Source organism: Cygnus olor, chromosome 8, assembly GCF_009769625.2.
Source record: "Cygnus olor isolate bCygOlo1 chromosome 8, bCygOlo1.pri.v2, whole genome shotgun sequence".
NCBI lineage: Eukaryota > Metazoa > Chordata > Aves > Anseriformes > Anatidae > Cygnus > Cygnus olor.
The window spans coordinates 1,044,242-1,053,801 of record NC_049176.1 but is presented as its reverse complement, the minus strand read 5'-3'; the positions used below and the strand labels follow the sequence as shown (position 1 = coordinate 1,053,801).

General features: G+C 43.9%; 2 protein-coding genes and 1 non-coding gene across 10 annotated transcripts in view; 1 reads left to right on the top strand and 2 right to left on the bottom strand.

Annotated features, from left to right (window-relative positions):
• Positions 1–455: 455 nt before the first annotated feature.
• Positions 456–7,935, bottom strand: RPL5 (ribosomal protein L5). Its single transcript, XM_040566335.1, has 8 exons — positions 7,785–7,935; positions 6,909–6,978; positions 6,696–6,811; positions 5,153–5,287; positions 4,333–4,535; positions 3,149–3,326; positions 1,239–1,327; positions 456–615 (listed from the first exon to the last, which is right to left on the bottom strand). The coding sequence occupies exons 1-8, from the start codon at positions 7,785–7,787 to the stop codon at positions 516–518; spliced, it is 894 nt and encodes a 297-aa protein (XP_040422269.1). The 5' UTR covers positions 7,788–7,935; the 3' UTR covers positions 456–515.
• Positions 3,503–3,597, bottom strand: LOC121074436. The gene has a single exon (XR_005822337.1). It is a non-coding gene; the product is annotated as a small nucleolar RNA SNORD21 (small nucleolar RNA).
• An 862-nt stretch (positions 7,936–8,797) lies between the features above and the next one.
• The window catches only part of EVI5 (ecotropic viral integration site 5), a 76,685-nt gene continuing 75,922 nt past the window's right edge, over positions 8,798–9,560 (top strand). For 7 of the 8 annotated variants that reach the window (XM_040566325.1, XM_040566322.1, XM_040566324.1 and 4 more), the window contains exon 1: positions 9,189–9,343. Coding sequence is in view for 1 of the 8 variants with exons in the window: in XM_040566323.1 (XP_040422257.1) it covers positions 8,846–8,896 (51 nt within the window). In the remaining 7 variants the exon portion in view is untranslated. Of the gene's footprint in view, positions 8,897–9,188; positions 9,344–9,560 lie in introns of those variants that run through there. The other variant, XM_040566323.1, reaches the window with a different exon arrangement.

Genomic DNA, 9,560 nt, shown 5'->3' with positions numbered 1-9,560 from the left:
GAATGTGGAAGTACTTATTTCGCTTACTGGAGGAAGCTTAAATACCTCAAGATATTACTGTCAGCTTCACTAAGTCACAGTAGGATATGTGTTGCTGTACATATTCCTGAAAGCTTAAGGCTACCTAAGATTTTTTTCTTAAGATACATACTGATCTCCCATAACATTACATAATCTGAAAGAAAAGCTCTAAAGCAATAAATTTTTTTTAATAATTCAGTCTTTTCGAAGTTAGAACAAGTTTTTATGTAGTTTTTTTCTTATGAGTTAGATTAATTTTTAATCAATATTATTTTCCTTTGTTATGGGAATAATTCTAACGTGATAGCCTTGTCTTTCACACTTGTCTTTTCTGAAGGAGTTAATATAAAAATTCTTAAGGCTACACAATAGCTGAATTATAAACATATTCCAATCTTTATAAGATAATTAATAAGCCAGTCTTACACAGTTGCTTACTCAATAAATTTATTGCCACTTCTTCCAAAGCTTCATAGAAAATTGTGGAAGTTGTCTTAACTATCAGCTGCACGCTCCTGAGCCCTGAGGAAGCTAGCCTTCTTCTGAGCAACGCGGTCTTTCTTCTGGGCAAGGGACATCTTGGAACTGTTCACTCTGCAAGATAAACACAGCGTATGATATATCCAGAGCAGAAATAAGCAAAAGGGTGGTCAAGAAAGCTGAAGTGGCAATTAAGAATTCTATGCTAGAATTTATTGCCACTTCTGTAACATGCTCTGTTTCTTAAGATATCGTTGCAGCACCACCAGAAGTATGCTAACAGTAAATTAAACTGTGCTTAACCAAAAAGCACAGTTAAGCTCCTGTAAGGACTAGACAGTAAGAAAGCCACTGTAGTATCTGTGCCTTAGTTTTTCTCCCAAATTCCCAAAAAATCCAAATAGTTTACTACTGACAACTTAGTCAGCCTGCCCTCTCCTGAATAGAGGTAGCCTTCCCTCTGAAAACACAAGGATGCTAAAATACACACTTAAGGAATGCCAGTTATTCAGGCCACAGGTATGGTCTACTACTTGAATTCTTTTTTTTTTTTTTTTACAGCTAATGGCTCTTAAATTTGTTATTCTTTCTGTTGAAAATAACTCCTGAACTTAGACATAACTGGTTATATCTTAATCTGATCTAAAACACATGAGTTTTGACACAAGTGTCCTATAGATCACTATCTATTTCAACCCAACTAAAGTCTCTTTAACAGAAGTCATGTTCATGTTTACCTCTTTTTCTTGACTTCTCTCTTGGGTTTCTTTTCATGGACTGGATTATCCCGTATAGCAGCATGGGCTTTTTTGTACATTTCTTCCATCTTGGGGGGGAAAGAAAAAGTTGTTACTATTTTAGGATCATATCAAGAAATAACATACCCTTAGCAGAGACGGCACTACAAAAAGGTTTCATCACAATACAGCTTACAAGTTTGTGTGGTTCCCTTTACAGTATTTTCTTCACGCAGATCACTGTTACAATATACTGGAATCCCTGCCCATCGCTACACTGTGATTTTGATTTAAATATCCAAAATGGCAGCTTGGACACAAAACCAAGGAACTATTTTTACCCGTTTTACAGATGGTGAATCAAGGATGTAGATTAACTACATACTACTTACAAGTCCCGTAACTACAGGCTAGCAGAGAAGTGCTATTTCCTCTGAAGTCTCTTCCTAGGGGCTAATTTCCCTGTATTTAAATTAAAAGGCAGTACAGAAAGTTACTCTACTTCCACCTAGAGTAAAATGATTCTCACTTTCTTATACAGTTAATTGCTCTGAAGACTTAGTGCTTACATTAAACCAAAATTACATAAATCCTTTCATCAGATGCACAGTCTTACCACTTCTCAGACCCTACCGTAGTACACATTACAAAGCTGCTTAGTAAAAGAGAAGGGAAGAAGTTGTGAGACTTGTTAATTTGTAGCTGCTTTCACACAAGTCCCTGCATCATCCCTAAGAATGTTGTCATGTAGCTTGTCAAATAGCAGCAACAAATACATTAGAAGAGGTTACCCCAAAGCAGTCATTTCTGAGAGCTCACATGGCATGAGAACATACAGAACTCCGGGTACCAGGTCGTTGTGCCTAAGTTATTATTCTCTAACATGTAAGACAGGAGCATGGAAGTGAGCTGTTCAGTTACACAGATCAGAAGACCCTAGCCTCTCTGTCCCAAAGACAACTATGGCTCTATAAAGGCATTGATTTGCTGATGATTAATTACAACCAGACCCCAGCTGTGAAAAGATTATCTAGATTAACATTGTTTAGTAATGTAAATAGTTTCATTTTTTTAATGAAAGATTACATAGCATTACATTACATACATTAGCAAATTGGTTAAGTTAGCAGAAAAAACAGAAGAACCTACAGTAATAAAAGGTATAAAGAATGAAGTTAGCTTTTCATAGCCTAGAAAAGGGACATTAGAATGTTTGTTTCACTTGTCAAGAGTGCAACCAAAGGAAACCAAGAATATTACAGGCAGCAGACAAGCCCTCTGAAAGACATTTAATAGTTGAAACAAGCAAAAGAAGCACTGTAGTAATTCCACAAATCTTTCTGTGTTTTGTGCAATATATTCAGAAATGGAAAGTTGTACTGAAATAATATATACAACACTCAGAATATACTTCACCAGATGCTAGCTTCTGCAACAGAACTAGCTTGGGCTTCTCTGTATTTGCCACAGGCCTACAGCTACCTATAGTCACGCACCATAAAAAAGATGTGATATAGAGCACATCTTCAGTTACCCCAGCTGCAGAAATGACAGGCTGCAGTGCAGGATTAGGAATGATTGGGTAGCCAAGCATAGAAACTGTTGATTTAATTTCTGTATCAGGAAAAAGGTATGTGGTCTATCTTAGGATGCAGTCCTATAAGCTTGTATTTTTAAGCAGAATGCTAAGCTCCAAAGAATGAAAAATCACTTTCCTTTCGAAAGACCTACTATATACTACAGATCCCTTAATAAGGGGAAAATATTTTTTTTTTTTTACATGGAGAACACGTAACATAAACCACATTCCTATTTTACATTATCAAGCTTTTTTGCATTACTGAGCATGCCCTACACAAGACTTATCAGCATCTCTACTAGTGTGCAAGAGCCAAAAAGACAGATCTTACCCCATCAGGTGTTACATTGTTCTTTATGTATTGGGAGAATTGCTTTTTGTAAGCATCTTCATCCTCCTCCATCAGGTAACGCATATAATCTGCAACATTTTGGCCCATGATATGCTTGCGGTGAACCTCTGCATTGAATTCTTTGCTTTCTGAGTCATAACCAGGGAAACGCTTGGTACTGTGAAAGAGCAGTTACATTCAGAGTAAGACATACTGCCAAATGCTCTGATTCAGAGGCAAGCTTCCACAAAGAAATAACTATTGGATCAGATTCTGCTATAGATAACTAAGGGATAGGACCCTCTACTTAAAAATGGAAAGATAAAGAAAATGAAGAAACAGAAGTTCATCTCAGCTGCCATCAGTCCCGTCTTGAAACAATGCAGTACATCATATACACACCATGGACCAATTACAGAGTGCTCAGTCACGGGGTATCATCATGTAGCAGCCAAGTTAAAAAAAAAATCAAGAATTAGTCAAGAATAACAGGACAGCATGAGAGGGAGTAGGAAAATGCACAACAGATTTCTGAATTGTTTTCCCCACTGCTGCTGTCAGAAAGAAGCAGTCAACTGTATTATTAGTGTTAGGTAACACTACCAAAAAAATCTTGATTTTGTCACTCATAGCTTCTGAAAGGAATTACCAAAACTTCAACGTGGAAATTTTAAGTGCAGGTGGACCACTCAGACCTACTACTGTCTTGACAACTGTGGGAAAAACTAATGGTTGTTTTGCATCTGGTATGATGTACCACTGCAAAATTAATACCTACATGCAATTTGCTTAAGACTTGAAAAAACAAATGCTAAAGAATATTTATGGATGTGCATTCTGCATATAAGGATGCACATATCATCCAGTACATATGGGTGTACTGGATGATTTCAAGTAAAAGCAAGAAGGTGGCTTTTCAGTTCCTAATTTATACATTAATTTATATAATTTAATAGAATCTCTTGATAGTCACAAGATTCATGCAAGTTCTATCAGAATTGCACCAATAGATTAAAAAACAACCAACCAAATAAAAAAGAACTACCCCAGAACCTACACTAAAATAATAATTACCAGGTTATAACAAAACTATTTCAGCACAAAAATGACAGTATATTTAGACTGTCATACACAGAAATATCTCAGGTAATTCTAAAGGGATTTTTCCAGACAGACTAGATTACCTGTGAGGGATGGAGAGACCACCATCCACTGCACCCTTCAGAGCACCAAAAACTTTGTTCCCAGTAGTAGTTCTGGCAAGACCTGCATCAAGGTAGCATGTGAAAGCACCAGGCTTTCCATCCACACTTTCCACATTGTATTCATCACCAGTCACTTCAACTAGGCCTTCATAGATCTTATCAAGGCCAAATTTATTCAGAAGCTGTGGGAAAGGGAAAAAAAAAAAAAAGAAAAAAGCACATGTGGAAGTCTGACCATTTACTGACAAAATTAAGAATCACCATCAGTTTAAAACACAAATTTGTAGTAGAATCTCCATGCTTTCAACCAATTTATTTATCAAAATGTGTACTCCATACTAGTAACAAAGCTTATAAATAACCATCATGGTAAGCATGCCTGTTATATTTCAATTTCTTGTTCCAACTGGTGTGCCAGGAAACTCGAAACTTGTTCACATGCTCATATGGAAAATGGATAAATGGGGCTTACACACGTCTGAACTCTTAAAGGTACATTTCTTTACATTTTTATCCTGACTCCCTCCCTCCAACAAACTTAAGTGCTGAGACTTAAAAGTTGGCTGCTGGGCTTGAAATTGGATGTTGTCATACTTCTCACTGTGATTTGACAGTCACAAGAGGCCATCAAATCTATACAGTAAAGAGGAAAAGTTAGAATTTAGAGAAGCCCGCAGGATCTAGTATCTATACTAACTCACCACTTAAGAAAGTAGGCTTTCCCTAAGTAGGCTTTCCTTTTTGAAAGAAAACCAGAAAAACAGAACAGCTACTTCCATACCATTTGTCAGATACTTACCCTGCGTGCCAAAAGCAGACCTGTGCAGTATGCTGCTGCATAATTAGTCAGGCCAACCTTCACACCGTATTTTGGCAGCTCATGGGCGTAAGCAGCACAGACAATCATGTCGCCTTCGATCCTAGCATAGGCAATCTGACAGCAAAAAAAAAAAAGTTAGTTTTCTCATTGTAATGCTGGGTTTAATTTACTATTACTTTGACATCTACTTAAGCCAATAGGAATTCTGTATAGAAGTGTCCAGCAAACTGCCAACCAAGCTCACGAGCTTTTGCTTCATTTTTCTTTTCAAAAATTTCTTACAGCAGAATTAAATCCTCAGTTACAGAAGCTAAGAATTCAAATCCATATTAGGGCAGAGAAAGTAGATGACGGCAACCACTTTCTTTCATTTCTTCACATACATCAAGAAGCCAGGAAACTGCCTACAAAAGCAACCTTTCAAATAATTATTACATACGTAGATGGATTCTGTCCTGCTTTCTGCAGGTAGCTCTCATATAACACGGCATGTAAATCACCTTAGAAAAATGCAAAAGCACTTAGAGTTTGTGAGGACAGTTTTACTTTACGGAGTGGTTTTATTAATGGATCTGAGATCTTCACAACCTCAGGGGTCTCCTGTGAGACAGCAGTAATATCAGATTTGTTTCTACTGTTTCTTTCACATATAGAACCTTCTCCCTTTGACTCCCACATCTCCTCCACACCTAAAAGTTGCCCCCTCCTTCCAGGTTTTCCACATACTGGAAAGGCACTATCTGTCAGATATAAGTGCCTGCCACCACCACTTCTTGTTTTGAATTTCAGAGATAAAGTAACCTCGCCAAGGTCATACAGTTTAGTCTGAACTGATTAAAACTGGTACTCTTTACCATTCTCTAGAGATAACTACTCAATGAGGAAACAACAAGCACTTCTAGCTTTTTTTAAGCTTTACACATATTCATGATAGAACAGGCCTAAGTTTTTAGCTTCAAAACGTTCTGAAAATAAACCAAGAAAGTGAACTACAGCAATAAACTGCATTACACAACACAAGACAAAACTTAATAACCATGAAAAAGTGACTATTCTTATTTGTCAGTCTCCTTTAATCTTACAGGAAAACTCTCGTAAAGCTTATCTGCTTCCTACGACCCACACTAACATCACAGTGAAGACCTCCTGGAAGTGAGGTCACCTTTATAAATAACGTAACAGTAAATGCAGGTTGACCCGTCCCACAGGCAGTTCTGTTGTCTCCAATCAAGCGCAAAAGCCTCTCTTTTCAAAGGACTAAGTTTTAAGCCAGCAGAAAAGATGGGGAAGTTTTCCCGTCCCTAACCTTGTTTTAGAACACCAGCAAAATTACTTTCGTGAATATGGATTATTACCAAAATTGTGTCAACTTTAAAGACTGTTTTTTCTCCCTGAAGTCAAGCAACAATATACAAACTGCTCAGGACAAAACCCAACAAACAGCTGCCTCAGCCATCCATCCCCCTTTCCATTTACTACATTTCAAGGTTGATAAGTAAGTGACAAGCACCACAAACCTTACCTGGCAAATGATGTCTCTGTTGGTAACACGCACAATCATCCTATATTTAGGGGTGTTGTACTTGTTTTTATCCTGAATTACTAAACGCTTACGAGCATAGTAATCAGTTTTTCCCTCTGAAAAACAGCAGTTATAGGCATGAGAATGTGTGTTAAGAAATAGCATTATTTGTCAATGTCATTTAATTAAGTGATACAGGGAAGTTAACTATACCTCTCCTTCTCCTGAATTTTACTTGGTATCTCTTGAAGTAGGCCTTATTCTTGACAACTTTCACAAACCCCTTGAATAAGAAATATAAATAGATGTTATTAACATGTAACCATGTAAGCCAAGGCCATTTAAAATGAATTAATTCTGCTTAGAATAAAACAGCGATCAATCTGCAATAAAGTAACAGGTCATCTTACAGCTAAGCTGAGAGTCATCTCAAAAAAAAACAAAAAACAAACCACGAAAACCAAAAACACACAAAAAAAAAACAGAATTCATATCCTTCACAGCAACTTTTCTTCTCCTGAAACCACATGAAGTCAGGGGCAAACCAGACATTACAGTCGATAACTACACGTTTGTCTGCACAGACTGAAGCAGTAAGGTCACTCCCACTAAGCTTATTTTCCTGGAGAGCTCTCCAGCAGCACCCCCTTCTCCTCTAATCCTCAGCTACCGAACGACAGCAGCACAGACGAAAAGGGAAAAAAAACACAAAAGGAAACCTAACAGTGCGTCCGGCCGGGCGCTGCCCGGCACCTGCCAGGTTTCAGCGCGGAGACCCCGCGGCAGGGTCGGGGGCAGCCCCCCGGGCGCCTCCGGTCTCCCCTCGGCCCGGGGGGGGGATCCGTCCCCGCCGCCGCCGCCCCCCGCCCCCCGCCCCCGCCCGGCGCCAGCCCCACTCTCTCCCGCCGCCGCCCGCCGGAGGCCGGGCCGGGCCCAGCCGAGCCGCCCCGGCAGCCATTGCCACGTTGGAGCCGGCGGCGGGCCGAGGCCCATCGGGCTCCATCCGGGCGGGCCGGGCGGTGCGGCGGGCAGCGAGCGGCGGGACCGAGTCCCCCCCCACCGCGCAGTTGCCGCGGGGCCGGTACCGACCATCGTGCCAGGTACTGTCCGGTCTAGGCCTAGGCCGGGGCCCGCTCCGCACAACGCCTGCAGCCAGCAGCAGGGGGGAAAAGGCCGCGCCCACCGCGCAGCCGCAGCTCCACGGCGGCACGGCTCTGCTCGGCTCGGCCGCCCCCCGGCGGAGCGGAGGAGCCATCGCGTCGCGCCCCGCGGCCCGGCCTCTGGGTGAGTGGAAGCCCGGAGCGGAGGCCGGGTAGTCCTGCGAAGCGATGGCTTCGTCCTTAAAAGCTGAAATGCGAGGGGGTGTCAGTACCCTCGGCTTCCTTGGGGGAGTTCTCGCGGTTGGTTGAACAGTAAATACCTGAAGCCAACCCAGCCCCGATAGAATGCAATTCCTAAGATGGAGCTGCTCGGAGCGATTGGTATCTGATTAAATAAATCGAGAGCACGGTGCAGCTGCTGCTGCGCGTGTACGCGGGGACACACAGGTCGAGTGCTGCCGCATCGCTTGGTGTTATTGGAGAGAAGCACGCAAAGCAAGCACCTCTGTACCTGACACATTTGTCCACCTAGCCACTTTACAAATGATAAACCAAACCAGTAATTTTTATTCACAGAACAATATTTTTAAAAGTCATGCATTTGCTATAAGTAACCACAGGAGAATGAAAGAAAGAAGAAATCTCCAGGGTCAGCCAAGCACCAGTGTGATTCCACACCGCTAGCTTCAGAAGTTACTGAACTAAGCCTGGATTTTGAAAAGCTAAGGTTTCTACCTACTCTTCAGTTTTTACATAAAAGCAACCCTTGCTGAGCATGGCATCTTGTCTGCTCCCCACCACACAACCACCTGCCTGCTGATGAGGCTACCACTGGGCAATGGCTCCCCTGGATGTGGAAGGCCCGATGGTGACAGCAGGGCACGCCTGGCCCGCTGGGTCCCGGTGGTGAACACGACCAGCAGAGCTGAGCGTGGTCCCAACCAGCCCCTAACCCACACCTCCACCCTGCAGGCTGCCCCACACCTGGGCTCGTTACCCCACCAAGCCGCTTACAAATTCAGGGCCAATTTCCCCCACACCTCAGGAGCAATGTTTGCTGGAATGAGAGCTACTATCCACAGAGGCTCTGAATCCCTTGAGGTAAAAACTAAGGGTTTGGGTGTTATAGTGAAATATTTGTTATTGGTAACGTTTGTTATCAGAAAGGTAAGCATGTTTGTACGTTCTCTTTGCTTCCCCCTCCCAGTTCCAGGTGTGCGTATGCGGTTTTCCTCCAGACACCAGCCCAGGGGAGCAGGGCTTCCCCCGGCCCTGTGGAGCCCGGGTTCCAGGGGCCGGGCCGGCGGAGGCCGCTGCCGGGCCCGGTGCTGCGGGGCCGCCCCAAGCGGCGGCGGCTGCGCGCGGAGTGCGCCTGCGCCCTGCCGGCAGGGACGTGGCCCGGCTGCCGCGGCCGGCGGAGCGCGGGGAGCCGCCGGGAGCAGCAGGCGGCGGGCCGGGAGGCGGGCGGGGAGCGAGTCCGCGGAGGTCGTCGCCCCGCGCCGGGCCCGCCGATGCCCGCACCTCCCCGCCGCGGGCAACGCTTCCAAGGTGAGGCGCGGCCGGGGCGGGCTGAGGGGCCGGGGGCGGTGCGCGGTGGGGCCCAGGCGGGGCGCGGCGGCCGGGCCGCAGCGGCTGGGACCGGGGTGCTGCGGCGAGGCCGAGCCGAACCGAGCAGGCCGGGGCCGGGGGGCTCTCCTGAGGCGGCTGTGTGTGTGTGTATGTGTGTGTGAGGGGGCTGCGGGCGTGCGGAGCGTGGCTCGGCCCC